Here is a 14860-nt window from a genome sequence, read left to right as displayed (position 1 = left end):
CCCACAGCCAACACCCAGTTGCTTGGAAAGGTTCCAGCCTTTTCCACTCGACAGCTGTGAAAAGGGATTTTTTTTTTTTTTGGATTAGTGAGGGCTTTATTTCTTAATTTCATAGCTTTCTCAGCACCTGAGAGTGTCCCAAAAACCATGCTGGAGGCAGTACATTGGAGTGCACCTTCTCCCTGTGCCCTGCAATGCTTGTTTTTGTTTTTTTAAACCAAGGGACATCTTAGCCCACAAGCTGAGGCTCTGGAAGAAGTGTTCCTGTGTTTTTGTTTGTTTCTTTGTTTGTTTTTCAGGACAGGGTTTCTCTGTGTAGCCCTGGCTGTCCTGGAACTCACTCAGTAAACCAGGCCGTCATTGAACACGGGGATATGACTGTCTCTGCCTCCCTACTGGGACTAAAGTCTTGCACACCATCACCTGGCCTCCTGCGTTGTTTTCTTTGTTCAGGCTGTCTTCTTTGGGGGTTACTCTCAGCACTTCTTACCCAAGGGGTTGGGGGAGGGGGGAGGGAATTGTGAGAAAATGAATGACTAAAAAGACTGATGAGTGGAAAACGAGACAAATTAATCTCCGAAGAGAAACATAAGTTACCAAGACGCTCCAGCCTGCACCTTAAGGAGGTCTCTACCATCAGGCATTCTGTTTGCCGAACTGGGAGGGTGGGTGTGGCCCCCTCCAGAAGAGTGTCGGGGCATCGATCTTTGAGGCAGATGAAAGGGTGCGTTTTCTTTTATGGTGGTACTGGTTTCTGAACTTCAGCACAGCAGGAAGACCTGGCAGCGATCCTAACAGATAGCACCCAGGTTGGAGGCAGAGCGCATGCTTCCGAGCTCTGTCATAGCTACACCCCCTTATCTCTCTCCGCGGAGCATAATGAGCCTGGAAAGGAACCCAACACTTGCCTTGGAGCTGGAACTATGCCAGGCTGCTTGGGATGGCTCTAACCAGTGTGATTTCTCTCCCACCTCCACGTTCGCATGCTCTCCTCTGTCCCTCTCCTTCCCTCCTGCCTCCCTGAGCCTCTCTAGGATGGGGATACCTGAGGGCAGAAAAAGAACAGAAAGCCAAGAACCCAGAGGTATGGCAGAAAGATGGTCAAAATAGCTTTTGGAGCAGATTTGTTTTGGTGGAGGTGGTTTTGGAAGAAGAAACCATTGATTATCTAGTTTTAAAAAACCTGCTAACAAGTGTCTCAGTGGAATCTAGGTTGTTTAGACCCTCAGGACTGTGGACTGAAGCCGGGTATCAGCACTCCTGAGACGGATGGGCAGAGCTAAGGAGGCCTAGGGAGGGAACTCTAGAGACCAACCCATCTGCTGTGTCTTTTGAATTCTTAGAGTTCTCTCTGTTACCATTAGTACTATCATTTCTTTTCCTTACTTCGCTTTGCTTCAAGCTTCTAGAAGATCTCTCTGTGTGTGGGCAGTGACTTTGCAAAGTATGCTGGGAAAGCCAGCCTCTTACCAATCCATCTGTCTGTGGCTTCTCTGGGGGATCTCTTGGTAATCACTGGTCTACCACATCTACCATCTGTGCGTGTGACTAGAGTTGGCTTTTTCTGCCAGAGGGATAAGAACCACATAAGAACACCTAACAGGTGGCCTATCCATCAAGATCACATGGAAAGTTAGAGACTGAGTTAGGATGAGAAACAGGGTCCGCCTTGCTCACTGTCCTGTGTTTTCCTTACTGCCTCATCAGATCTTGTAGGTCAGAGGAAGGCATTGGGTCCCCTGTAGCTGGAGTTGCAGGCTGTTATGAGCCACCTGAAGTGGGTCCTGGTTATCAGGAATAACAGCAAATGCTGCTAATCAATGACTTATCCCTCCAACCCCATTGTTGTCTTTTAATCAATTAATGTTCTTCAGGTTCCCACTATTTAGCTCCTTCCTGTCAGTCAATGAGAATCCTTTCCCTGGTGATCAACGTTCATTTTCCACAGGGACTCAGCACAGGTTCAGATGTTAATCTCAGTTTGTTTGTTTGTTTATCTAGCTTTGTGGTTTGTTTTTGGGGGGTAGGTTTCCCCAATGTGGCCCAGGCAGTCCTTATACTGGAGACCTTCCTTCCTGCCTGGTCCTCTAGCAGTAGCGTGCACCACCTTGTCTAGCTCATACTCTCAACTCTTTGCTTGGGTCAGGCAAATACCCAACAGGAAGGATTCCTGTGTGCTTCGTGGAAGGGTGGTAGAGATGGAAGAACTGGAAACCACCAAGGGTCTCTCAGGCTCTTGTAAGGAAGGCATTCCTCTGCTTGTAGAGAGACTGCCACCCTGTCACCAAAATCATGCTGACCCAGAGGGCTTCAGCAGATGTAGCTTAGCGCTAAGAAGGTAGACAAAAGAGATGAATGGACAGAGTCCCCTGACAGGCAGTTTCCAGGCTTGCAAGCTTCATTGATGGCAATCCATACATTTAGAGAGTTTTAAAGATACTATTTAGATACACAGTCACCTCAGAAAGGAAATTCTGATAGCCCAGTGCAGTAGAAAAGCAAAGGATCTACAAACATTTATCCTAGTAAGCGTTCTTTCGTCTGGTTGGTTGGTTGGTTGGTTGGTTTTGTGTGCAGCCCAGGCTGAGTTCAGACATGATCCCCCTCCCTCACCTTCCCAATTACTGTGATCAGAGTGCATGGTCACACTGATCAGACTAGCCACTGAAGACTATTTTCAGTGGTTTGGGTTTTTGTTTGTTTTGCTTTTGTTTGTTTGTGACAGGGTCATGTTATCCTCCGAGCTATCCTTCAATCACAACAGCCATTATTGCCATCAGAGCAGCTGAGACTGTTTGTAAGAGATCCCCCCCCCACCCCCCACCCCGCCGCCTCCAGATCAGGCCTGTTGACTGATGAAATCCCCACCTGGGAGGATGAGGAGGGCTGTTAGAGGCTTATCTGAGGTTCATAGCATTCTCTCTGTTCCTTCCTGCCAGTCATATGTAATTCTGATCTGTGTGTGTGTGTGTGTGTGTGTGTGTGTGTGTGTGTGTGTGTACCACAGATATGGAGTGGGTGTTCTCTGCAGCCATGGGAAAGCCATCATCGATGCTGGAAGAAGACTCTCTAGGATGGCTGCTCTGAGGTCCCCCATGCTCCTGTATGTGCCCGTGCCCCTGTGCCTGCTCCATAAGGAAGCCTGTCATTGAACCCACTGTTTTCCCAGCGCATACTTTGGTGGATTCAGATTTTGTCATTGTGGCTTTATAAGGAGAGGACAGTCTTTTGTGATATCTTCCTAAGGCAAGAATTTTCACTAGCCCTGAAACTCACCATGCATCCCAGGCTGGCCTTGAACTTATAGCAGTCCTCTGGTCTCAGCCTCCCAAGCACGGACATCACAGGAATATACTGGAGTTCCTGGCTCAGCTTTCTCATTACAGAATTTAAAATTATACTTATTTATTACTCGTTCATCCATCCATTCATTCATTCATTCATTCATTCGTGTGTGTGTGTGTGTGTGTGTGTGTGTGTGTGTGTGTGTGTGTGTATGTAGACATGTGTTGTAGTACATATATGGAGGTCAGGTCATCAGGCTTGGTGGCAAGTGCTTTACTTGCTAAAGGTCATCATAGCAAAAGTATGAGCAAACCTAAGTTTTCTTTATTTTTTCTCTCTTATTTTCTTTCCTTCTTTCTTTCTTTCTTTCTTTCTTTCTTTCTTTCTTTCTTTCTTTCTTCCTTCCTTCTTTCCTTTTTTCTTTCTTTCTTCCTTCCTTCCTTCCTTTCTTCTCTCTTTCTTTCTTTCTTCCTTCCTTCCTTCCTTCCTTCCTTCCTTCCTTCCTTCCTTTCTTTCTTTTTTCTTTTTTTTGGTTTTTTGAGACAGGGTTTCTCTGTGTAGCCCTGGCTGTCCTGGAACTCACTTTGTAGACCAGGCTGGCCTTGAACTCAGAAATCCTCCTGCCTCTGCCTCCCAAGTGCTGGGATTAAAGGCGTGCGCCACCACTGCCTGGCAGTTTTCTTTATTTTTAAAAGTCACTATGCTATCCTGGTTTTCTCTAAATTCCAAGTGAATTCCAAGTGCATGCTAGCACAGCCCAAGAAGGGTGTTGGTGCTGGTAGACGGCTCTGCCTCGCAGACTGGTCCCATCCATCCCTTCAGCCCGGGGAATTCTTGGCTCCACTTTCTCTCCAGACTTGCCACTCATCTCCCACCTTGTTCTTCACGGTTCTGCTTCTGTCTGCCTCGGGAGCCCAGAGCTCACCCTCTCCCTATCCCTCTACTTGCAGATTAAGACGGAGGATCTGGGTGACTCTCTACAGCAGACCCTCTCCCACAGGCCATGCCACCTGAGCCAAGGACCTACCATGATGCCTGGAAACCAAATGTCTGGGGTAGGTGCCAGCCTGGTCCATTGACCCCTGGTGTGTTTACTGGGCTGGTGAGCTCAGTCCAGCCCTTCTACAAAATGCTGGGCTTCTCTTCTTGGCACACGTTGTGAATCCATCCAAAGAGCCCCCATTGCAAACAAAGGAGGCCCAGAGTTATGTATGTGGGGTTCCAAAAGCAATCCTTGTAGAAATGAAGTCTGGTGAGAGACAAAGGACGTATCACTGCTTTTGCAGAAACAAAAGCCAGTCTTTTTTTTTTTTTTTTTTTTTTTTTTTGGTTTTTCAAGACAGGGTTTCTCTGTATAGCCCTGGCTGTTCTAAAACTCACTCTGTAGACCAGGCTGGCCTTGAAAAAAAGCCAGTCTTGAAAAAAACCAAAGCTTCCAATAGCTATGCTATGGGCCTTCGGGGACAGACAGTGGCCTTCTCTGTGCCCATTAAAGATTATATGATAAAACTAAACTGAAATGGAGGCTGGTGTTGGGAGAGAAGTGATCACCTGGGCCATTAGGATGAAAGCCTCCAAGGAGAGCTTGTGGGTCACCTGGGAGAGAAAGATCTATTTTCCCAACCATACTTGAAAGCAACATATGTAGTTACCCCTTCACCTTCCACATTCCATGAATGTGCAACTGTATGTGCACAGGGCCCCGGTCTGTGGGGTCTGGAGCCTCCAGATGCTGGGATTGTCGTTTCTATGTTTTGAGCAGGTGAGAGAGGTTCAGAGGGATGGATTTTATTAAAATGTAAGCCTGGGACAGAGCTTGGTGGTACACGCCTTTGACCCTAGAACTCAGGAGGCAGAGGCAAGTGGATCTCTGTGAACTGGAGGCCTGCCTGCTCTACAGAGCAAACTCTAGGTTACATAATAAGAAACTGTGTCTCAAAACTAAACCACAGAGGCAGGCACGGAGGAGTGTGCCTGTAATCCCAGTTTCCTGAAGCTGAAGCAGAAGGGATTTACTACAAATCCAGGGCCTGCAACTCTCATGGCTATGGAGTGAGAGCTTGTCTCAAACAAACAACAAAAATAACCGATAACGGGCTGGAGAGATGGCTAAGAGCACTGACTGCTCTTCCAGAGGTCCTGAGTTCAAATCCCAGCAACCGAATGATGGCTCACAACCATCCGTAATGGGGATCTGATGTCCTCTTCTTCTTCTGGTGCATCTGAAGACAGCGATAGCGTACTCACATACATGAAATAAATAAATAATTTTTTTTTTTAATAACTGATAGTTTGCCCCATTTCCTAATACCTTCTAGAAAGATTCAGGCACAGGAAATAACTGAAGAGTGGCTTTTAGCATACTCAAGTGACAGGATAGTTTAAGGAAATGGATGGTCGAAAACACCCAGCAACATGAAGCAAGGATACTGCCCACAACCTCCAGAGTTTGCAGCCCCAGGGACTATATGAGTCGTAGCCCAGCAGGCTTCAGGCCCTCCAGTTGTAGACGGTATAACATCTGTGCATTTCTCCACATGTAGGACATGGCTTCTCTCCATCCACTCCAGCAGCTCGTGCTGGTCCCTGGCCACTTGCAGTCTGTATCCCAGTTCCTGCTTTCCCAGACCCCACCTGGGCAGCAAGGTAAGCACCCTGGGCTTTGTACAGTCGTTACCAGAGTCTAGAAAAGGCTGTTGTTTCTTACTGGGCACAAGGGTGTCACAGATACTACTCACTCCTCTGGTATGAAAACTAGCTAGGGGCTGGGAATAGCTCTCAGCTGATAGAAAGCTTGCCTAGCCTGTGGAAAGCCCTGGGTTTGATTCCTGGCATTACCCAAAACCTGGCACAGTGCCATCTTTAAACCTAGCACACTCGTAGGCGGAGGCAGGAGGAGCAAGTTCAAAGTCAGCCTGGGCTATGTATAGAAATTCTATCTGAAAAAGACCAGCTTCTGTGCCTGAGACATAGGGAGGGGTCCCTGTGGGGCCCCTCCAGACCATCCAGTGTTCCTGTTTCTCCTTCCTGCCCAGGCTCTTGCTGGAACTACATTTTCATAGAAACTGAGTCTAAAGGTTTGGAATGGTGGGGACATGGGTGGAGGTGACACGAGGAAGTCGAAGCTCCCTGGGAAATGAGTCCGATGGATGAGTCGGATTCTTTGGAAGTCTGCTTGCTTTGAGCCTTTTCCCTCCCATTGGCTTGGCTTTGATTCTGTCCGGATGGAACAGTAGTGCCTCCCACAGGCTATAGAAATAGGTTCAGGTTGTCTTTGGCAGAAAACCCTGAGCAAACAGATCAGAGTATTACTAACACCAGGTATCATTGCTTAACATGCCCGCGAGTCTGTTGAGTTGTTTTCCTGACTTGTCTCTCAGAGCACACTTGTGCTATAGATAGCCTTACTGCGTGCTGGTGACCTACTAGAAAGTTCCAGAATGCTCTGAGCCCCGTGATCTGAGATTATCACACTGCTCTGCTTTGCTTGCCTTTCCACCCACTTATGCCAAATGGGGCTGAAGATGCTCTTGGAAGTACGAGCTCTGGATAGCTTATACTCAAGAGGAGTATTTGGAAATCCAGGTAGCTTACACCCCACTCTGAGCACCTGCCCGAGACACAGGCCCTGTCCTTAGCTAGCGGGGTCTCTGGGAATAGCACTAGAATGTATGCTGCTGGGTAGGAAAGAAAAGATAAGCATTAGTTCAGCTTGTTTCTGGAAGCCTGTACTGTGTGTGTGTGTGTGTGTGTGTGTGTGTGTGTGTGGTGTGAGCACGACCCAGGCCCAGAACCCATGGGCATAGGCTCATAATGTAATAGAAGGGACAGCAAAACAGGTTAAAATGTGCAGTCAGAGAAACTTTTTTTTTTCTAAATTACTAGATGCACTTCTGTAGAAAATTTACATAAGTTCTGCAAGTTTACATTTCCTCCTATGAAAATAAAAATGTAAAGCTGCACACTGCAAGGCCATTGATGGCCGCCTGGTCCCGTTCGTGTGACAAGCCCCTGCACATTGCAGAATGTAGTGTGAGCTAAATTACTACTCAAGCCTTTTGTTCCCAGCCCAGGGCTCCCCCAAGACCTCTCTTACCTTTTTGACCTTTGGAGACTAAAGAGCGGAAGGGCCAACTTTAGCACCTGTGGTACATTAGTTACCCAGAACTGCCTGGGCAGGGCAGATATCCCAAGGATCTTGTCTATGCTGAGTGTCTGAGATCTGCCCCTATTGTCAGCTTTGGTAATCTGGGGGCGGGGGGTGGCGGGGGGTTTTCCCTCCTGCTATGAGTGAAAAGTGCTGACTCTGGCCACCAGAAGACAGATGCTACACACCACAGTCATCAGACAGGCAGGGCCTTCTCTTGGCACTTTTCCTGAAGACAAAAGGAGAGAGAAGACCATAGGCAAGGCAGCCTGTAGATGAGTCCGCACTGCCCAAGGGGGTTTGAAGGCCCCAGCATCTGGCCTTCCTCTTGCTCTCTCCTGCCTCCCATGAGTTTAATGACTTGGTCTCCAGGAGCCTCTGACCAATGACCTAGTACCTTTCCCAGCAATATGGTACCATCTGCTTGCTCTGTCCTTACAGATCTGGTTGGCCTAAACATCCCGGCTGTTTTCCCTTGCAGGCAGATTGAAACACCCGGCTTCCCCTGGGGCTCTGTAGTCATTCCTGTGTCCTCTTCCCTCAGGGTTTCTCACCCTGCTAATCAGATCTCAGGGAGAGTGAGTTGACCCTCCTATGCCTTTGTGGCTAGGCTATCGGCAGGCAGGCAGGCAGGCAGGCAGGCAGGCAGGCAGGCAGGCAGGCAGGACAGGTTTGGGGACTGCTGTTTACAGCTGTTTATCCCTGAATCTGGTTGGCCTCCACCAGTATGTGGCAATTGCTAGCAGTGCCCACAGGGCTTTTCAAGCAGGCTTAGGGTGGGTTATGGGACCTGATTAGATTAGCAGGAGGAGGGGGCAGTTAGCATGGTTTCAATGTTCAGCTCGTCTTTCAAATGGCCTGGATTTTGTTTTGTTTGTTTGTTTGTTCCTTTGTCCCTTTGTCCCTCCCCTGTCACTCAGGTCTGCAGCCGAATCTTCTCTCCTTTCCACAGCAACAAAGCACTCTACTCCTCCCACAGACAGGGCCTGGCCTTGCCTCCCAGGTAACTGCTACCCTCCACCTCTCCTGATTCTTCTCAGATTGTCTCAGCCCTGGGCAAACTTCAACTCCTCGGTCTTCCCGTCCTTAGTAGGACACCCATTCTGGGGGTTCTCCCTGTTGGTACCTGGGAAAACCTCAAACTATCCCTAAGGAGGTAGTTTTCCCTGTCACTAGAATGAAGCTCCCAAGGCAGCCAGCTGCCTGCCAGCAGCTTCAATCCCTGGCTCTCTCAGGATTTAGCCAGTTACTCAGGGATGCTGATATTCCCCAGGTCCACCCAGAATCTCTCAAGTCCCAAGGAGGGCAGGGTGTCAAAGCCAGTATCTCACCTTAGGACCACTTCAGCTGACCACATCCTGCAATGGGGGGGGGGGGGGGAGGATGGAATGTTGGGGGGGCAAGCAGGCTGAGATCTAGCAGGAGGGCTCTATGCAGACCTGATGTGGATCATACACAGAACACCTATTATCAATTGGGAAATAAAAGTCTGTTTCTTGCCAGGGATCCCCTGTCAAGTTGCCTGCACAGATAGATGCATGACTTGTTTCTACAAGGGATGGCCAGAAATGACCACATAGACTTTTAATATTCTTTCTCTGGGCTAAAATCCCCAAGGCTCACTGAAGAACCCTGGCTGTTTTTCCAGGCCTAACGTCCATAGAAGATAGCTAGAGGGGGAGCGCCACCTAGTGGTTCATAGAAATGGGGGCAGCTAAGCTGGAGATTGCACTTTTCTTCCTTCTGGCTGTTCCCCAAGCATGGCATCGTTCTATGACCCCAATCTATGACTATGAGGTTCTAGAGCATACTCAGGGCCAGCACTGGCATCTAGTATTAGAACATAAAGAGACTGTCAGAGGAGCCGTTTAGAAGGTGATTAGGATCCTTCTTCTCAGGGTGCTATGGTTTGTCTGTAGTCCTGGCTCCCAGAGAGGCTAAGGCATGAGAACTGCTTGTTGAAGACCAGCTTGAGGAACACAAAGAGACCTTGTCTATGCCTATATAAGTAGAAAGGTCCTCGTCGGGGCTGACCAACAGTCACAGAAGCAAGAGCAAGGAGGGATATATGGAGGAACTCTGGGACGTCAAACTGATATAATTAGGCAGTTGTTGGAAGAGGAGGCAACTGTGCTGTTCAATGAGTTTGTCAAGTGAAATAGCAGGCTAATTAATGACAAGGAATGTTCAGGGGCTCCTAAAACTTTGCTCCGAGGACCTGTTTGGGCTGCCTCCCTCCATCCCCCACCCCTGACCCTCATTTCCTGCAAAGCAGGGCTCATCTGTGACGTTTCTAGCCATTCTGAGCTAGGAGAGTCCTCTTCTAAAAACCAAGGGGCAAGCTCTTCTTAACTTGAGTCTGACTCCTTATCCTCTTCTTCACGAGGATGCCAGAGCAGAAGAGGGATTTAACTTTCTCTAAGCAAAACAGAAGAGACAAGGGGATTTGCACCCACTGTCCGCAAAGGCAGTGAGCAGTCTCTGTGCTGGACCCCAGTACCTGGCCCCCAAGATCTGGACTGCACTTCTTCTTTGTAGAATAATTAATAGCTCAAGGGGCTGGAGAGATGGCTCAGGTGTTAAGAGCACTTGCTGTTCTTGAAGAGGACCTAGGTTCAGTTTCCAGAATCCAAATGGTGTGTGACGCCCAAAGTTAACCTGTAAGCCTCACCTGCCCAGGAGCCGGGTAACTTCCTGGGGTGCTGGGAACTGTAGTTCTTGAGAAATAACAAAGCCTCATGGGAAAGAAAGTACAGGTGGCCTAAAGGTTTGTTTCCATAAGCTGCTGAACATGCTTGGGGCAATTCTAGCTGGGAAATTCCAGGGAGCCATCCAAGTCCATCTCTTGGTCAGTATTTAATATTCAATAAATGCTTGCTTTGAATTGGGCCCAAAATAGTGTGGTTGGTTTTCCTGGTGACTTGCAGGATTAATGGGTGGCTCACAAACACCTCTAACTCCAGTTCTAAGGGGTCAGACTCCCTTTTCTGATCTCCAAGAACACACCTTGGTGCACTCACACACCTGCAGGCGAAAACACCCATACACATAAACAAGTAAGAGTCCCAGCACTTGGGAGGCAGAGGCAGGCGGATTTCTGAGTTCGAGGCCAGCCTGGTCTACAAAGTGAGTTCCTGGACAGCCAGGGCTATACAGAGAAACCCTGTCTTGAAACAAAACAAAACAAAAAAAGATACATAAAATCAACGATGGTATTCTCAGTAAAGAGAATGGTAAAGTGACACTTATAACTCATGTCTTGGATTTCCAGATGTCCCCTATTGTCTTCAGTCTGTGACTGTTCTGTGTGCTCCATCACTCTGTTCTATGGAAAAGAACAGGCCAAGCAAATGACCTTTCCCTTGTCCCATGCTGAGATTTGTCCCAAGCTGAGATCTCAGATCTCACAGTAAACAACCCTGCCAGTTCCTTTTATGGTGGAAAGCTGACTAGAGGAAGTCACCTTCTCTGGGTCAGTGAGTCACAGACCAAAAGCCAAAGTGACCCACCTCCTTGTCTTGCTTCTTTCTGTGTACCCAGTGTTTGTTCCAGATCATAGAAATGCTAGTCTCTATCCCCACCCATTTGCAACAACAGGGCTCAGTGAACCCAAGGCCCTGTCACCTTCTAAGTGAATCTTTCAGTAACAACTGCGGACACGTCAGTGTGTCCTGTTGAATCTTTGTAGCTTACCATAGCGTGTGTTCCTTATCAGGCAGTTGGGCGCCCTGGGCTATCAGGATCCTCTTTAGAGCCCCACCTGGACGCTCCTCAACACCTGCCAGGGCCCAAGCATCTGCCTGGCCCCGGAGGGAATGATGAGCCCACTGACCTGGAGGAGCTGGAGAAGTTCGCCAAGACCTTCAAGCAGAGACGCATTAAGCTAGGCTTCACACAGGTTTGCTCTGGGATCCGGAGTTGGAAGAACTGGGTTGTGTGATAGAGGCTGTGTCTTCCCAAGGGCGGGTTTCAGGAGCATCCTGTTCCCTGTGAATAGAGCACGAGTTGCTAGTGGGAAGGAAAGTGAGGGCATTGCTCGGGGAGATCGAGGAATAAGGACCAGGAAATGGCATGGTCCAGCCTAGAGCAAGGAGAGAAATAAGCTGGTTTTGTGTCCTAGAGGAAAAAGATCTGGGAAGATACAAGGCTGTGCGCAGATGCTCAGGGCTCTGACTGTGTGGTAGCTTTAGGATGGTGGAGGAAGTGGGCAAGAAAAGGACATCTGTCCCTCACCTCCCTCCCTCTCGACTCCTCTCCCAGGGAGATGTGGGACTGGCGATGGGAAAGCTGTATGGCAATGACTTCAGCCAGACTACCATCTCGCGATTTGAGGCCCTCAACCTGAGCTTCAAGAACATGTGCAAACTCAAGCCACTGCTGGAGAAGTGGTTGAATGATGCAGGTGGGCAGCAGGGAAATGCGAAGTAAGCACAGAACGGGGCCCAGGAGACTCCACAGGGGACAGTCTAGGGGGCTTGTGCATGACGGGCTTGAGCAAGGTAAGAGATAGGATCATTTCTCCTCTTCAGCCTGGCACGAACCAAGAAATGAGACTTAGGAGACTGGCAAACAGAGATGAAAATGTCATTTTTATAACTGAGGGGGCCCTTTGGCAGTTGTGGCTCATCTGTGGCCAAGACAGTTTGCCTTCTATTCTATTCTATTCTATTCTATTCTATTCTATTCTATTCTATTCTATTCTATTCCCTACTCTAGAGTTAACTTCTATTTCAAGACGGCTGTTTAGAGGCAAGATTCGATTTACTTACTCAAATTGTATGGGATCAGCCTCAGTCAGGAGACCAGGAAGAGGGCCCTGCAGGGTCTCACTGAGGCAAGAAGTCCCAGGCCCAGCCTTAGGTCTTTATTTGGCTATTCTGGAGCAGGTGTCAGAGGACAGACAATTGCCATGATCAGGACTGGCCAGACAAGCCTGTCAGAAGGAAGGGTGATCAGGAGGTAGATTCTGTCAGGATCCAGGCCTACCAGAGGGTCAGGGCCAGAAGCCAAGGGGCGGAGGATTTGGAACAGTGAGTGGAGAACACAGAAGCAGAAAAGGTGAGGGGTGGGGCTTCTGACATATGGACCAAATAAAATTGTTTGTCTTTGGGGGCTGGACAGGGCACTGGAGGCGAGCGGTCTGGCTCTCTACCTAGAATTGACCATAGCGCCTGCCTCATCTCCCCAGTTGACTCCACACATTGTCAAGTGTGCCCAGGGAAGTGGGTGGTGCAGGTTAGCCCCTGCTTGAGATGTCTAGCCCATGTGGAGAGGGAAGGAACAGGCCTCTCTCTCCGGGGCCAGGTTCTGTTAAGTGGAGGTGTGCATTATTGATTTCTATTCTACTGGTAAAGGTAGGAGGGGCAGGCTGAGTAGCCAGGATGGTTCTCTTCAAGTAAGTCCCCTCACTCAGAGGAGTACATGGGAGTCACCCCCCTCCTCAACATACTGCCTAGGAGTCAACTTTTACTGGGACATCCAAATGGAAGAACTGATTGGAAGTTCCTAGAGTCTTTGGGGAAGGGTTTTACAGTATTCTTAGTACAGGTTCTCCCCTACCTTGCGGCCTTGGCTCCCACTTTACACTCGTGGACAAATGGCCTCAGAGCTAGTATAGGTTCCTAAGTGCCAGAGAAAACCCATTTCACTCAGTACTCACAGATGGGCACATCTTCTAAAATAGGTCATGTGGTGTGACTCATAGTCCTGCTTGAGTCCCTTACGCCCACACGGGCCACTGATGTCTGGGCATCCCTGAACCATGACTGCAAACACCTAGAGACTCTGTGGTGGGAGCCCTCGGGGACATTTGCCCAGAGCATCCTGGAGAAGCAGGATATGGCCTGTCTTAGTTAGGGTTTTACTGCTGTGAACAGACACCATGACCAAGCAATTCTTATAAGGACAACATTTAATTGGGGCTGGCTTACAGGCTTAGAGGTTCCGTCTATCATCATCAAGGCAAGAGCATGGCAGCATCCAGGCAGGCATGGAACAGGCAGAGCTGAGAGTTCTACATCTTCATCTGAGGGCTGCTAGTGGAAGATTGACTTCCAGGCAGCTAGGATGAGGGTCTTAAGCCCATGCCCACAGTGACACAACTACTCCAACAAGGCCACACCTCCTAATAGTGCCATTCCCTGGATCAAGCAAATATAAACCATCACCCGATCTGTTCTGGATTGTCTGCTGGGGTCAGGGCAGGTTGCATGGAAGGACTAATAAATCTCAGGTTTACAATGGCAGGCCATCTCCATCGCTGAGCTTCCTTTGCTCCTCTCTCCAGAGTCCTCCCCGTCAGACCCTTCAGCGAGCACACCCAGCTCCTACCCCACTCTCAGCGAAGTGTTTGGCAGGAAGAGGAAGAAACGGACCAGCATCGAGACCAACATACGCCTGACTTTGGAGAAGCGATTTCAAGATGTGAGCAGCATCCTTGGGTGGGGGCGGGTGGGGGGGCCTGACATGGGTGGGTGAGCAGATCCCACCTGTGCAGGAAGCTGGGCTCATTGTAAGACCCTAAGCACAACTCTCCCATCCCCCGCCTGTGTGGGAGGGAGCCAAGTCACCTTCTCTGGGAGCCCAGGAGTGCTGACCTCCCAAAGTCCCTCTTCCTGACATTTATTTGAGGCTCATGGTCCCTCTCTCTCATTGCAAGATTCAAGAATGGAACACAGCATTCCTGTGTGTGTGTGTGTGTGTGTGTGTGTGTGTGTGGTGGGGTCTATATATTTAAGGTAATGGGAGAAAGTCAGAGCATTAAATAAGTCTCTGTCTTTTTTGAAGCAAATTTTACTTTTCAATTTAAAAGTATAAAGGGCTTGCAAGATGCTTTAGTGAGGGGGAAAGGTGTTTGTAACCAAGCCTGATGACCCACACTCAACCCCTGGGATCCACACCGTAGAAGGAGAGAACCAGGTCCCTCAAGGAATCAGGTCCCTCTGATCTCCACACACCTTCGCCATGGTGTATGACCCTACTCCTAAGCACATATACATTCATTTTTTAAAAAGCTTTATTTATTATTATATGTAAGCACACCATAGCTGTCTTCAGACACATCAGAAGAGGTCATCAGGTCTCACTAGGGATGGTTGTGAGCCACCATGTGGTTGCTGGGATTTGAACTCAGGATCAGTCAATGCTCTTAACCGCTGAGCCATCTCTCCAGTCCTAATTTTTTTTTTTTTTTCGAGACAGGGTTTCTCTGTATAGCTCTGGCTGTCCTGGAACTCACTTTGTAGACCAGGCTGGCCTTGAACTCAGAAATCCGCCTGCTTCTGCCTCCCGAGTGCTGGGATTAAAGGCATGCGCCACCACGCCCGCTAATTTTTTTTTAATGATCTACTTATTTATGTTATGTATATGAGTATACTGTAGCTGTACAGAATGGTTGTGAGCCTTCATGTGGTTATTGGGTATTGAATT

General features: G+C 48.7%; 1 protein-coding gene across 2 annotated transcripts in view; it reads left to right on the top strand.

Moving 5' to 3' along the window:
* The window catches only part of Pou2f3 (POU domain, class 2, transcription factor 3), an 81829-nt gene that overhangs the window by 54606 nt on the left and 12363 nt on the right, over positions 1-14860 (top strand). For both annotated transcript variants that reach the window (XM_011242420.2, NM_011139.2), the window contains exons 4-9: positions 4236-4340; positions 5829-5931; positions 8353-8435; positions 11148-11330; positions 11693-11834; positions 13719-13855. In XM_011242420.2, the coding sequence (XP_011240722.1) occupies positions 4236-4340; positions 5829-5931; positions 8353-8435; positions 11148-11330; positions 11693-11834; positions 13719-13855 (753 nt within the window). The remainder of the gene's footprint in view (positions 1-4235; positions 4341-5828; positions 5932-8352; positions 8436-11147; positions 11331-11692; positions 11835-13718; positions 13856-14860) is intronic.

This window comes from Mus musculus, chromosome 9 (genome assembly GCF_000001635.26).
Source record: "Mus musculus strain C57BL/6J chromosome 9, GRCm38.p6 C57BL/6J".
Classification (NCBI taxonomy): Eukaryota; Metazoa; Chordata; class Mammalia; order Rodentia; family Muridae; genus Mus; species Mus musculus.
Note: the sequence above shows the minus strand (reverse complement) of the source record. Positions and strands in the feature narration are given on the sequence as shown.